Here is a 16,184-nt window from a genome sequence, read left to right on the forward strand (position 1 = left end):
TTTAGTTCCTGGCATCTTCGGATCACACCTGGGAGCAGACAATTGAGCAGAAACCTTCATTTCTGAGTCCACAAATGGAGGCGCAAATTGAGAACTGCCCTCCTCCTCCACCACCACAGCAATCCACAGGCAGCAGCCGGAGAGTGAAGAAAAGCCGCTGGGACAACTCGTAGTCAAAGGGGATACCTCAGGGTGCTTCATAGTTATCTTTTTTTATATACTCTTTTCTGTACTGATTTTTAGTGTTATTGAGGACTAAAAACAGTTTCATTTGAGAACATACCTGTGGTACAGTGCAACGTATCGTACACATCTTGTTCAAAGGCACCATTGTACAGAACTTCACTGTGTGTCCCGTGAATGACTCGCTTTAGTATTTTTGTAAATGTTTGTGTGTAACTGTAATTATACGATAGAAATAATTATTTTTAGTACATTGTGTGCTTGACTCAAATACATAGGTATACCATTGAAAAAGAATAATTAGAAATAATACTGACATTATAGTGTTTTATTTGCATTTGGAACTGCGACGGTGAAGTTGCAGGACTCTGTCTTTTTTTTTCCATAAGATTAAAAGTTGAAATGTATGAAATGGAGCAGTTCATTACTTTTTCTTCTTTTATCAGTAAAGAACAAATAAACGCCACTTCTGCTTATGTCTGAGGTTTATATTATTGAGGAGAAGTTCCCTGACAACATTACGTCCTTCAGAATTCTAAATATCATTAATATTTTTCTTCGTATATGTAGGGAGCAGTTTATATGATTTTTTTACATCATATTTCAGCAGTGGGGCACATGGAGAATAATGATATTCTGTGCTGTTTTTACAGAATTCTTTCCTATATTATAAATGTGAGGTTAGCATTAACCAATGCAAAATACAGGTTGGAATAATGACTTTTACTCCCAACCTCAGTGGCCAGAGATAGGGTTCATGAGTCATGAGTGTGTGAGTTGTGATTGTGTGAATGTGTGTTTGTTTTCTACTTTAGAGGAAGACCTTTTGGCTGAAAGCTCAAATGTATAGCTGTCATTTTGTTGTGCCTGCCTTTAACTCGGTGTGAGATTAGTACCATGTGTTCTGGTTGCTACATTTTCATATTCCAACTAAAGTGGAACTTGTGTTAACCACAACTATTTCAGAATGTTGAAAGCTACTTTCAAGTATAAGGAAGCATAATACTTTTGACTTGATTTGTGAAATTACATTTTTTGTTACAGCCATTATACTTTTAAGTGTAAAATCACAGGTGGGTTTGTAATGCTTGGGGTTTAGTATGGACGGTGCTGACATGTGGTGATAAATAATATATCGTGCTGAAAAAAAAAAGGGGGTCTTCCGTGACTCCAATCTGCTGCTATCTGAGTACAAGTGATAGTAAATTACTATCAGTAGTTGGCTTTGCAGTCCAGATAGAGAATTTCCTGTACATCGTTAGCTTAAACTGACAGGCAAGATAAGAGGCTGTTATGAAATAGTTAACAGGCAGTCCATTGTGCAAAATAGCTTAATGAAAAATACCAAATTTTCATAATTAATCCATGTTTAATAGCTCCTTACTGCATACTTTTCTTTATTTGCCATAACTGTGTAATTAAGTTAATTTTGTGTCCTGTCAACAGACAGAAACAATTAAAAAACATTACGGCACAAAATTTTTGTTTCAGAGTCAGTGTTTAACATCACTTAAAGGTACACATGTTTATTATGAACGTTACTTGCTGAAGAAAAGGGAGCCATAGTTTTTATATCAGCAGCACAAAACTGCTGCAGTCTTGAAATGAAAGCAGCTTCTATTCATAATAACACATGCAGCCATTTATTACCTTTCTGTTTTGGAAACAGTTTGTAAAATTACTTGTAGGATGCAAAACCTTACAATCTTGTTTCAGAAACTAACATAGTTTGCACAAGAATATTGACACTTGGCAAACTGGTTTCATAGCTACTGATTATCAATAGCTCTGTGTAGATACTATAGAATATTGTTGTCAGTTAATTCCATAAAATATATTTGTGTGGAGGTTGGTGATATTTTGTGGCGCAATGACTGAATGTTTTGGAAAATTGCTTTTGCTGTTTGTGTCTGACAGATATCATATTTGTAAATTCCACTCTAGCACCTTCTTTCAAACAGGGCAGTGTTTCATTTTCGGCTGTGGTTGTAACCTGAAAGCCTTGGGACCTCATCTAACTGGCACATGTTGCTGATGTGGAATTATCAGCTCGGGCTGCTGTATCCCTCCCACATCCCCCCACATTGTGATATAAAAGCTGTGACAGCAAGAGATAGTGCTTTAAACCAAGTCCCACTGCAATGGACATCACTGAGGCTCTCTGGTGAGTGGTTGCTCATACTAAGTGTAATTCAGTAACTGCTGGAGTAAATCTGAGTTGTGGTTGTTACGAATGAGTTACAGATCATAATTCTGGAATGAGGAAGTGGTCACTCTAGCTTAGTGTTAACATGCATTGATTTGAAACTAAATTTGCAGAACCACGAGTGTTATACTAATGTGTATGACATTCATCCTTTAGAGCTTTCAGTGTGAAATATGAATTTAGTATTACTGTTTTGTCACATTAAGGAAACCTGCTATTATATCAGTGAAGCTTTTTCACTTCACTATTGTCTTGTAAATTATTATTGTTGTTGTCAAGTTTCTGTCACCACTTCATATGTGATCACTATAGGTCCTTAGCTATTTTCTCATTTGTTGCCTATTTATCTGTATTATCAATAGGGGAAGTCACTTGAGAAAACTATAAAATTATGAGATAGAATGGGTAGCTCGTACATATCTTTGGGAGCTGTCATTCTTAACCAACAGACGCGTATGAAAATGAAAGTAAAAGTACTGTTACATAGTTTATTGATAGTACTAAGAACTTCACCTGCTGAAGGTAAGTACTGCAAGCCTTTCTGTCCAAATATTTTATGGTATTACCATTCAGTTACAGAGAGAATGCCTTTTTTTGCACATACAGCTACTTATTTTTAAAAGACATTTTTATCAGCCAGGGAAAGGAATACTTTTTGACATGGTGCTATGGAAACAATATAAATACAGACTAAAGTGTTTATTTGAAATGTAAAGGAAGTGCAAGCTTCACCATTTTCAGTAGAAGGGGCTAGCTATTTGTTTATCTTGTTTATTCATAAAATTATTGATTCCAAATAAGGATTGTAGGATGATTTATACTGTGGGCTCAGTCATTATCAAACTTCTGGATTCATCACCCGGTAAGGTAAAATAATTTTTTAACAGCCTTCAGTGGAATGGTTTCATTTAAAAATTCCATGAAAGCCATGGACCCAATCATCATCAAACTTACTGGTTCATATGTATATTAATCCATAGTACTCAATCACATAAATTGTCATTCACATACAATAACAACACATTTTCAGAGTGCAAGTTCTTATCTTCTCGTTTACTCCAAATTTTACACCATTAAAAACTTTCTCCTGTTGTCACACAACAAAATCTAAAACATAGCCAGCAGTTTGTCTTTCTCTTATTGTATAAAATTGCTGTCCACTGTTCACATTGCAGGCACAAACTCCACATCTTATACGCCAAACACACCTACATCCACCCACTACATGCCAAGACTGTAGTTGCCGTCTGTTGAGCCCCAGTGTACTGTTATTCATCGTGACCAAGCCCACACATCTGTTTACTGTATCTTAACTTAACAGAAATTTCGTTGTCTGTTCTCGAACTCACTGTTCAGAGTTATCTGTCACCGATAATCCAAGAGCATGAAGTATCTATAGACAAATCAATTCAGGAGTCTGTTACCTCTGTTGATTTGGAACAATCCATAACTTCCTTAATTCCTTTGAAAGTGCTTTGTTTTGTACACTTGTGCTTATCCACAGTCAAGTTGTCATAATTAATGACCAAAGTATCACTTTATGCTCATTATATCTCTTTAAGAGTTTCCCAGTCTGTCCAGTATTTGATGTCCCATGACATGCATTGTATCTTATACCTCAGATGTGTTAAATTTTTCTTATTGATTGGCTATGTTGTAGATTTTATGTTGTGATGGCAAGAGAAAGATTTTAGTGGTGTAATTTTGTGCATGAAATGTGAAGATGAGAGCTTGCCCATTGAAAGCATGTTTTCCTTGGAAACTAAGTGGTAGAATTTTGCAGTTAATGTCCATACAAATTTTTAACAACAGTCACAAAGTGGGTAAGTCTCAAGGTTCAATCGTTTGTCAGTTTCAGGATTTTTTATGTTGTCTATCAGTTATTTCATTTCTAGTAGTGATTTGTTAATGCAGGGGGGGGGGGGGGAGGGGGGGGGGCAGCAGCAGCAGCAACAACAACAACAACACCGATAACAACATGCACTGTGGTTCGGAATCCATGTTAACTGTAAGTTCATGTACAGCTGGCTTGGAAATTCAGTTAATGTGTCAAACAAAGGTAAATATGTACCACCTCCAATAGAACTGAGCCTAGTAAAGCACTGTGGTGTTCATACCAGTCTTTGAGTTGTGGACAGCTTTACTTCTTTTTTCACTTTGAGTCAGCAACATTAAAATCTATTTTGATAGTCCAGGCACTGTCTTATGTATGTGTGTTGTTGTAATATAAATAGAATTGCAAATTTATTGTGAGAGTGTGCTAAATTAATAACAAAAATAGAGCACGAAATAGGCTTATTTGTTGTCAGATGCAGTTTTTCTATTCTAATATGACAGACAGAAAATCAGCCTGTTTTGTGTAAATAAGGATCATGTATAACTCCCTGTGACAAGTATGCTTTAAATAATTATTCTAGGTATGTATTAAAAACTCTTATGTATCGCTCACACAGGGATCGTGAGGATAAGATTAGAATAAGTACTGCTTACACAGAGGAATTCAATCAATCATTTTTCTTGCACTCCATATGTGAATGGAACGGGAAGAAACCCTAATAACTGGCAGAATGGGATGTAGCCTCTGCTGTGCACCTCACAGTGGTTTGCAGAGTATAGATGTAGATGTAAACATCACATCATTGACCTCGCCCCTCCCCTCCCTGTCCCCAAACTCTCCTATCTCTTTCTTACCTGCCACACACATGCAACACGAATTGAAAACATAATCTTCTGAAACACTTTCATGAAAGGGAATTTCTCAAACTAAGGCATAATGGTACATGGAAATCACTACAGCAATCATAAGACACTGAAGAGCCTCTGCAACATTTGAGGTTATCTAATTTACCCAATATTCAAATTTGTCACTTGTTGTGATTGCTTTGATGCAGCTTTCTGTGCTAGTCTATCAAGTGAAAGTCTCTTCATCTACGCATAACTATCACAATCTACATTCACCTGAACCTATTTACTTCTCACACTTCCTTTTGTTAGTAATTTAACTTCACCTTGATGCATCAAGCTGTGTTCTATCAACATGTCTCCTCTGTAGGCACTGTATGTCATAAATTCTCTTTCTCCCTGATTAAATTCAGTATTTCTTCATTAGATACCAGATTTTCTCCAGAATCCTATACAAGAGGATCAAAGACCAACTAGAGGAAGAATTAGGTGAATACCAAGGAGGCTTCAGATCTTGGAGAAGCTGTGCAGAACAGATCATCACTTTAAAATTATCCATAGCATATTACAAGAAATGAAATAAACCTCTTGTAACAACCTTCATGGCCTTTAAAAAAGCATATGATTGTATCCATAGACCTTCAATGTTAAAAATCTTAAGAAATTTTGGGCTCCATACAAAATTAGTCAAACTGATAGAACTCACCTTAACCAACAATGTATCAAAAGTCAAGTTCAGGGGGGAACTCTCTGAGCCATTCATCATAAAAACAGGTTTAAGATAAGGACATTGCTAGACATCCCTACTGTTCAACTGTGCTTTAGAATACATAATGAGGGAACGGTAGAAGTCTAACCCGAAGAACATCCAAATTGGAAGACCCAAAGACAACATAGTTTAAATTGTCTGGGATTTGCTGATGACCTTACTCTCTCGTCCAACAGTATTCAGGAAACCAAACAAGAAGTTATCTCACTACAGGAAATAGCACAGAAAATTGGTCTTGGAATATCGTTTGAAAAAACAGTCATCATGTTAACTGACCCACCACTCATAAACAAAATTGTAGATAAATTCAAATACTCTACTGGCCATTGAAATTGCTACACCATGCAGATGACGTGCTACAGACGCGAAATTTAACCGACAGGAAGAAGATGCTGTGATATGCAAATGATTAGCTTCTCAGAGCATTCACAAAAGGTTGGCGCCGGTGGCAACACCTACAACATGCTGACATGAGGAAAGTTTCCAACCGATTTCCCATACACAAACAGCAGTTGACCGGCATTGCCTGGTGAAACGTTGTTGTGATACCTTGTGTAAGGAGGAGAAATACGTACCACCACATTTCCGACTTTGATAAAGGTCGGATTGTAGCCTATCGCGATTGCGGTTTATCGTATCGCGACATTTCTGCTTGCATTGGTCGATATCTAATGACTGTTAGCAGAATATGGAAGCGGTGGGTTCAGGAGGGTAATACAGAATGCCGTGCTGGATCCCAACGGCCAACGGCCTCGTATCACTAGCAGTCGAGATGACAGGCATCTTATCCGCATGGCTGTAATGTATCGTGCAGCCACATCTCAATCCTTGAGTCAACAGATGGGGACGTTTGCAAGCCAACAACCATCTGCATGAACAGTTCGACGACATTTGCAGCAGCACAGAATATCAGCTTGGAGACCATGCCTGCGGTTACCCTTGACACTTCATCACAGACAGGAGCGCCTGCGATGGTGTACTCAACGTCGAACCTGGGTGCACAAATGGCAAAACGTCATTTCTTCGGATGAATCCAGGTTCTGTTTACAGCATCATGATGGTTGCATCTGTGTTTGGCGACATCACGGTGAATGCACATTGGAAGCATGTATTCGTCATCGCTATACTGGCACATCACCCAGCGTGATGGTATGGGGTGCCATTGGTTACATGTCTCAGGCACCTCTTGTTCGCATTGATATCACTTTGAATAGTGGACGTTACATTTCGGATGTGTTATGACCCGTGGCTCTACCCTTCGTGTGATCCCTGCGAAACCCTACATTTCAGCAGGATAATGCACAACCGCATGTTGCAGGTCCTGTACGGGCCTTTCTGGATACAGAAAATATTCACTGCTGCCCTGGCCAGCACATTCTCCAGATCTATCACCAATTGAAAACATCTGGTCAATGGCGGCCGAGCAACTGGCTCGTCACAACACGCCAGTCACTACTTTTGATGAACTGTGGTATCGTGTTGAAGCTGCATGGGCAGCTGTACCTGTACACTCCATCCAAGCTCTGTTTGACTCAATGCCCAGGCATAGCAAGGCTGTTATTATGGCCAGAGGTGGTTGTTCTGGGTACTGATTCCTCATGATCTATGCACCCAAATGGCATGAAAATGTAATCACATGTCAGTTCTAGTATAATATATTTGGCCAATGAATACCCGTTTATCATCTGCATTTCTTCTTGGTGTAGCAATTTTAATGGCCAGTAGTGTATCTGGGAGAAATCATACCATATAACCTCAATGAAAAGCCAACCTGGCATAACAGAATAAACAAATTGACTAGAGCACAATATATCACCAAGAACAACTACAACAAAAAGAACCTGCCAATAGCAACAAAATTAAAACACTACAATACAGCCACTCAACCAGAAATAACATACGCAAATGAAACCATCTTCAAAACAACTAACACTGCACAAATAGACAAATTACTCAAAATAGACAGAAGAATCATCAGAATGTGCATCAACAAATTGTACCAGAAAGATGGAAACTGGACAGTAGCTACAAATGAAAAAGTCTACGGGGAAATAGAACCGGTACAATCAGGAAGAAATGCATTTCATTTTTCGGACATCTAATCAGAACACCAGAGATTAAGATCAGCAGGAGAATAATAGAAAATTTGTGGAATAGTAAGTGCAACATTAAGTGGGTTGCAGAAATCAAGGAAGATATGGATGAGCTACAGATTACGTTGGAAGACCTAAGAAACAAAACTGACAGAATCAGGGAACTCACAGACAAACAAACCACACTACACATGAGAATCAACAGACAGACAATAGGTGAAGAAGGAAGTATGAGATCCGAGAGAATGAAGTAGAACTTAATAAATAAATAAGACACCAGATCTATCCACATAATAGAAACTCCAGGGAGGAATATCAATAATGCAGGAAAACATAAATAGCTACTTAGCCATTCTGACCTGAGCTACCGGTTGTGCTTGTGAGGTGTTTTTGCTTGTGTATATGAATAGTGTGTGTTTCTCTTTTGCTGATGAAGGCTGTGGGCAAAAGCTTGTACAAGTGTCTTTTAATTGTGCTTGTTTGCAACTTAACGTGTTTTCTTTACAGTAAGTAGCAGTCTTTATCTTTTCCTATATAGTTGATATTTCTATTCACATATTTAGGATTCTTCTGTATATCACATTTCAAAAGCTTGTATTCCCTTTTTGTCTGCTCTGTATATCATCCAATCCAATGACTTTGCCGCACTGGTAACACCAGTTCCCATCAATCACCGAAGTTAAGCATTGTCGGGCTGGGCTAGCACTTGGATGGGTGACCATCCGGCCTGCTGAACACTGTTGGCAAGTGGGGTGCACTCAGCCCTTGTGAGGCAAACTAAGGAGCTACTTGATTGAAAAGTAGCAGCTCTGGTCTCGCAAACTGACATACAGCTGGGAGAATGGTGTGCTGACCACATGCCCCTTCATATCTGCATCCGGTGACGCCTGTGGGCTTAGGTTGACATGGCAGCCGGTTGGTACCGCTGGGGTCTTCATGACCTGTTCGGGTGGAGTTTAGTCTTTTTTTAGTATATCATCCAAATTTCACTGCTGTACAAGTCTACACTCCAGACAAATACTTTAAAAAAGACTTAAATTTATATTCAATTTTAGTAAATTTCTCTTTTTCAGAAACACTTTCGTTGCTGTTGGCAGTCTGCATTTTATATCCTCTCTACATCAGCCACCATACATTATTTTGCTGCCCAAATCATCTGCCGCATTTAATGTCTTGTTTCACAATATAATTTCCACAGCATCTCCTGATTAAACTCAGCTTCACTCCATTGCCCCTGTTTTACGTTTGTTGATGTTCATTTTATGAACTGTTTCCGGGACACTGCCCACTGCATTTAACTAATCTTCTAAATTCTTTGTTGTCTCTTGACAGAATTATAATGTTATGGGCAAACCTTGAACTTTTATTTCTTCTCTGTGAACTTTAATACCGTTTCAAAACACTCTGGATAAATACTACAGTTTCTTCAGCTTAAGTTCTATAGGCATAGCCTATTGTATCAGACTTTAGAGACTTGATTAATATACTTGTGTCACCTGCAAACATTATCAATTTTGTAGAATAGTTCTTTAAAGGATTCAAATAAATCTTTTGGGACTCCATATATTGTGTTATTCCAATCTGTGTTTGGTTTTACTTGCATGATAATGTTTATCAATGTGGCTGCTTCTGTTAAGAAGGTAAGTCTTTATCTGTGCAATATGGAGCTATTGATACAGTAAGATTGTGGTTTCCCCAGTTTAATTTTATGCTCTTTGCAATCAAAAGCTTTGGGCTACAGCTTAAAATAACAACATAATACTTGTTCTTGCCATTATTTCCTTTATGAGGTGATATGTGGTTTCCACTGTAGTGAATCCTTTCCACAAACTAACTGACAGGCAGTTAATTTCTGTTTGGAAAAATGCGTCATTATTATCTTGTAGATTTCAGTCTGATATAGAAGATCCTTGCTAATTTCTACTTCTTCTGGTGAGTGATATTACTTCATATTACCAAATTAGGTCACCAATTTGGCCTTGATTCATTGAACATTTACAAAGATAGGTCAGGGATACTCCTATCAAGTCAGCCCAAACTGTTAATATGTTTAAATAAATAAAAAATGGCCAAACACTGAAGTCTCATTTATTTAAAAGAAATTCAATTATTAACAGTTAATAGTAATTTATACACACAACCTATAGAGGACTGGTGGTTGGTGCACAGAAACACTTACAGGGTTGCGACAAGTTCTGGCAATTGGGGAAATCACGGAATTTCAAACACGTCAGGGAGATATCGGGGGGGGGGGGGGGGGGGGGGGGGGGGGGGGGGGGGGACACTGCAAAAATCTAGTTTTTGTTTCAGTAGATGAAATGGTTTGTTTTCTTAGATGTCATGCATCATCGCTGGCTGGGTGCAGCTGAGTAGGTGAACCACTTCCCTACTCCCTCATTCTTTTAGCTTCTTCCCTTTCTGCCACTCCCCTCAGCTTTCAGTCAGTGCTGCCACCACTTCTTGCTGCTAGCCTAGCAGCTGCCGACAAGAGACAGGGTGGCTTGAGGAAAGGTTTATTTGGATCTGATTCTCAGAGACTGTTCATGCAGTGGCCAGAGGCAGTGGTCATGTGTGCATGTGTTGTGTCTGAATGATTGTGTGAATGTGTGTGTGCTCTCATGTTCTGACAAAGGCTATGGCAAAAAACTTAGTAGTGAGAGTGTGATTGCCTTTTCGACGTGTCTGTTTGAAGCTCAGTGATCATCTGTATAGTGAGTTGGTACCTATCCTCATTAGTTTTGATTTTCAGAGTATTCACGGTAAGTTATCTGTTGCATGGATTGATCACTGCAGTCTCGTTTCATCAACGTTGTGTCCGTGACATGTAAATAGCTGGCAACACCAGTGGACTTCCATGAAGAGCCAAAACCACTGGCCCTTTCTGTGGGTATCTCTAACAGATCAGGCCTGCCAATCTGAAGCCCATCATTTCCCACTAATGTGCAGGCCCTGCTCATCAGATCTAGTCTCACTGATCTGTCAGCAGGCCAGGTCTGTTTCTGTGTTGTGTAATGTGGCAGATTTTCATGGTTTATCCATGGACTCAGGGCTGCTATGCTTCTCGGCAGGTCAGAGGCCGCGGGCAATGGATTTCAGGAATTGCAACTGTCTCACCGCAAGAACATTGTTCAGTGCAGCATGTTATAGACAATTTATTTATTCTAGTACATTTTGGCACTTTGAAAGTAGTTTATATATTGGAAAGTATGGTTGCTAGGAGGAAGAAAATAGTGGTAGTCACTGACAGTTTGTACGCTATATACTCACATATTTTGTGAAATAAAAACCACACAATACCTGTAATATAATAGACATAACACAGTGGGCAATAACCGACAATATCAAACATAGTAGAACCAACATTATATTGGCAGTCACCTATAGTGTTGGTTTACCCAACTCTTCCCTGCCTTATACACTTCTTTCAAGAGGCCTGTTTTTTTTCTGACAATATTTCTGAAACCAGTGAAGATATTTTAAATCTGTCTTGCGATTCCAATGAAATACTTATTTTTGTCACCAAATGTGGTTCATTTTATTGAAATAAAATAACATCTGTGATCTTAATGAAAGATGTATAACATTTGACTTGCTTTCTCCACCTAAAAACAGCTCATTGCAAAAGATGTTGATGTTATTACTTAAGAATTTTGCTCACATGTTTAGAAATACAGAAGAACTTGCATTTTTTTTGTCAACTTATGTATTTACTTACCCTCGAGATCTCGAAATTTGTCTCCCAGGGGGCCAACAGCGCTTTGGTGGGTACGAGTGTGGCGCACATGGGGTGCTATTGCAGCCTTCTGGGCTGCTTTCCCCTCCCCTTCCTTCTCCTTCCCTGTCCTCCTTCCTTTTCCTCCTTCTTTTTGTCGGCCTGGGTATCCTCATGACTTTGCTTCATCTTGCAGTTTTGGTTGGTTGCTTTTCCTCCTCCTTTTTGGCCTTTCCTTTTTGGTCCCCGCAGGCTTTTGACCTCCATCACTAAATTTGAAATCTGTGGTGTGAGCCAGGTGGGAAAGAACTTCCTCCCTAGCATCTTTTGTGTCAATTCCTCTCCCCCTTCTCCTCCTCTTCCTCCCCCTTTTCCCCCTTTCCGTCTCTCCATGCCAAAGCCTCTTCACCTCCTTGCTAGGTCACCAGCTCAGAAGCCAGTCTTTGTGATGGGGCTGTTATGTACCCATCTGGCTGAGACCCGATACCTCAGGAATCACACTGCTGGTACCTGTGCTGTGAATGACTTGTGCAAGCCTTGGAGTGGTTGTCCATCTTTCCGGGGCATTGGAACTCCCGCCAACGACTGTCCTGCCCACAAGGCGAGCCTCTGTTTGGAGTGGGTGGTTCCAGGCCAGACATTTGGCACATGAAACACGTAAAACTCTCTGGCCGCTCTACTGAAGCTCTTCCTTAATGTAGTTCTGTCTCAGTTCCTGTTTCTGCCTTTCTAGCCTTACCCTCTTTGGATACACCCTTGGAGGAGAGCCAGATGTGCCGGCTTGGTGCGAGACCCTTTCCACGGTTCCTAGTCTGTGCCAGAACTGACAGGAAGACTTTTCTTTGTGGAACATACTGAGGACAAGTTTGGTGAAGTTGAGTCATTAAGAAAGATGAGGAATTGATAGCAGTTAGAGTGCAGATGACTGTGACTATCACCATTTAATAGGCTACCTCCCTCTAGGTAGGCTGCTTCCTTATATTGAACTGTCTACCTTAATACAGCAACTCCTACTCCCATGTCTCCTCCTTGGGGACTTCAATATGCACTATCCCTGTGGGGGGAGTGCCACTTTGCTGGGTAGGGCCTTCTACTTGACCAGCTTACTATAGACTTTGATTTGTGTCTCCTCAGTGACAGTTACCCTATGCACTTCAGTGCCACTCATGGAATCTTTGCTGCTCTCAAACTCACAACCTCTTCCGCTGCTCTCATGGCTTTTCTACAGTGGTCATTCCGTGATGATCTTTGTGACAGTGACCACTTTCCAGTGATTCTGTCATTCCCCTGCCTCTGCCAGGCAGACAGACCCTCATGTTGGGCATTCAGCATGGCCAATTGGTCTTTATACATGTCTGCCTTGCACTTTGACACTTCTCTCTCGAACTGCATTGATGCGATCATACAGGGTATTTCTACCACTATTCTTCGTGCTGCTGGCACTGCTGTCCCCTTATCCACAGATCCCTCTCATCGTCAACCAGTACCATGGTGGACCAAGGACATAGCAGTCACTATACAGTACCGCCAGTGGACACTGCAACGATTTAATCAACATCCTTCACAGACCTACCTCCTTGCTTTTAAGTCTCTCCATGCTAAGGCTTGTTACCTTATTAAGCAGAGTAAAAAGAAATGCTGGGAGCGGTATTTTTCCTCCCTGGGAATGTATGGCTCTTCATCGCAGGTTTGGTCCAAGCTCTGTAGCCTTCTGGGCCACCAGTGACAGTCAACTGTTCAGGAACTTATCTTCCAAGGTGTTCTGTCTACTGATCCATTGATCCTTGCAGAGCACCTCGTGAAACACTCCGTAACAGCATTGGTATTCTCTTCCTATCCTGCCACCTTTCTCTGACAGAAACATGAAGTTGAACAGGCCTTTTTCTGTTCCCTTCCTCGCCAAGCTGAACCCTATAGTGATCCGTTCACTGAATGGGAATTCTTGCAGGCTCTTACCTCTTCACATGAGACAGCCCCAGGCCCAGATTCCATTCACAACCAGATCATCCAACACTTGGACATTACACAGAGGCAATATCTACTTGGGGTCTTCAACCACATTTGGCTCGCAGATGCCTTCCCCTCACAGTGGTGAGACAGTATAGTTACCCCCATCCTTAAGCCTGGGAGGAACTCAATGTCTATTGACACCTACTGCCCAATTAGCATCATGAATGTACTTTGTAAACTGCTTGAGATGATTAGCTTCCGATTATGTTGGGCACTAGAATCTCAGGGACTTTTGTCCCTGTAGCAGTGTGACTTCCGGGAAGGATGATCTCCAACTGACCATTTACTCAGATTTGAATCTGCAATCTGACTGACTATTACTAACTGTTGACGCCTTGTCACGGTCTTCTTTGACCTACATAAGGCATACGACATGGCTTGGTGCCATCGCATTTAGTTCCCTCCATGACTGAGGCTTTCGCGGCCCCCTTCCGAGTTTTATTCACAATTTTTTATCCCACCAGCTTTTCCGGATTTCAGTTGGCACTTCACTCGGCACCCTTCAGATTCAGGAGAATTCTATCTCACAGGGTTCTCTATTAAGTGTCACGTTCTTCCTCATAGTGATCAATGGGCTTGTAACCTCAGTTACCGCGGTGTTGATGTCGACAATTTTTGCATCTGGTGCAGCTCCCACTCGGTAGCGTCTGCTGAGTGCCGGCTCAAGGTGCCATCCGACAGACCTCTGAGTGGGCTATCTTCCATGGCTTCCAGTTTTCTCCCTGCAAAAGTGGGTTATGCATTTTTGTCATCAATTCACACTACACCCTGATCCAAAACTTGGTTTAGGCGACCAGCTCCTAGATGTTACAGCACAGCCCCATTTCTTGGGTCTTTTTTTCCTATGAAAGGCTGATGTGGCCCCATATTCACCACCTGAAGACTACATGCATGCAGAAGCTTAATGCTCTCTGTCTTCTGGCCCACACATCTTGGGGTGCAGACCCTGCTACTCGTCTCCGTCTGTACAGTGCTATGGTCTTGTCCAGACTAGATTTTGGAAGTCAAGTTTATGGCTCAGTGGCTCCTTCCAGTCTGAAAATACTTGATCCTCCTCACCATTGTGGGGTGCGTCTAGCTATTGGTGGTGCCATTCACACGAGTTCCATTAACAGTCATCTCACAGAAACAGATATCCCCCCCTCCTACAAATATGACATCTGATGCGCTGTTGCTCTCAGTAATAAACTCCACACAATCAAGGAGACTGCTGCACTTTGGTGTTCTTCCTTCCTCTTGGAAGGAGTCCACTGTTGCACTTTGGTGCTCTTCCTTCCGCTCCTCTTGGAAGGAGTCCGTTGTTTTATGCTGTCTATGCATTGTTCATACCAGGCTCACCAATTGTGTCCTGTGTAATGAACCACCGCCACAGTACGGTTGTGGAGCCAGACTGACAATATCCCACATAATGGTAGAATGTTCCCTTCGTGCTAAATGTAGTCTTCCTTAATTTTAATATTAGCAGACAGTTCATAGATGGTTGAACTGGTCCTCAGTTTCCTCTGTGAAAGTGGTTATTTCCGTATATAAGATTTTGCATTACTCCTGGAGCAGAGGCAGGGTGGTTGTGGTTGGGGCCTCTCTTCACATTTTCTCAGTCTGGGGCCCCGTGACCGCTCCCCTGTGGAAAGATCACTCTTTTTTCCCGTTTTTAGATTTGGCCTAACCTTTTATGCCTTTTACTATGTGTGTTTTAACTTCCTTGTTTTATAGTTTCTGGATCCATCCACTTTTAGTTGACCCTATTTCTTCTGTGAGTAACTCTGGAATTGCGGGACTTACGGTCTCACCATTTGGCCCCATAAAGCCTCTCAATTAATCAATCAATCTCAAAATTTGACAGGGAAAATGCTAAAGTGTATCTGGAAATTGGGAAAATATCAGGGGATTTCACTTGGGGAAACTTGTGGCAACCCTGAGTGAACAATTGCTTTCAAGCTCTTGCTCTATTTCTAGTAAGAGTGGACACAATCACATATGCAGCTACACAGACATCCAAATGCACACACTCATGATAGCTACGAGACCAACTATGAGCGTTTGAAAGTGTGTACTCTTACTAGAAAAAGAGCAACAGCCTGAAAGCTAGTGTTTACTGTTTTCCATTATGTGTTTCTGTGTGCACACACCAGTTCTCTATAGGTAAGTCACTGTGTTTCCCTCATTTTATGTATTTTTACACCCAGAAATTTACGTTTTTGTTACATATCAAACACGCAAATTGTGGTTGAATCAAATGACCTCTCTGCATCTTAGCAGAAAACAGAATGGATTCTGAAAACATTTTGCATATCAGGTGAAGCCAATATTACACTCTTTAAACATATCTAAAGACCCGTGGATACAGATAACCATTTGGAGTTAGTATTTCTAGACTTCCTTAAAACTTTTGATTTGACATTACACTGATATTTACTGAGGACCTTATTTTCATTTAGAAAATCAAACCTGGGATAGATTAAAAAAATTACTCATCTAGTGGTGGCAGGAGAACACACATATAAAGGTACTGAAATCCTCAAGCTTTCA

At 40.7% G+C, this 16,184-nt stretch overlaps 2 protein-coding genes across 3 annotated transcripts in view; both read left to right on the plus strand.

Annotated features, from left to right (window-relative positions):
• LOC124606698 (ATP-dependent RNA helicase DDX42) overlaps window positions 1-659 on the plus strand; it is a 76,728-nt gene extending 76,069 nt beyond the window's left edge. For both annotated transcript variants that reach the window (XM_047138724.1, XM_047138723.1), the window contains exon 12: window positions 6-659. In XM_047138724.1, coding sequence (XP_046994680.1) covers window positions 6-173 — 168 coding nt within the window. In that variant the 3' untranslated portion in view covers window positions 174-659. The remainder of the gene's footprint in view (window positions 1-5) is intronic.
• Window positions 660-2,294: 1,635 nt separating this feature from the next.
• The window catches only part of LOC124606682 (neprilysin-4-like), a 144,896-nt gene continuing 131,006 nt past the window's right edge, over window positions 2,295-16,184 (plus strand). Inside the window, exon 1 of the mRNA XM_047138697.1 lies at window positions 2,295-2,347. Within this exon, the coding sequence (XP_046994653.1) occupies window positions 2,325-2,347 (23 nt within the window). The 5' untranslated portion in view covers window positions 2,295-2,324. The remainder of the gene's footprint in view (window positions 2,348-16,184) is intronic.

This window comes from Schistocerca americana, chromosome 3 (genome assembly GCF_021461395.2).
Source record: "Schistocerca americana isolate TAMUIC-IGC-003095 chromosome 3, iqSchAmer2.1, whole genome shotgun sequence".
Taxonomy (NCBI): Eukaryota; Metazoa; Arthropoda; class Insecta; order Orthoptera; family Acrididae; genus Schistocerca; species Schistocerca americana.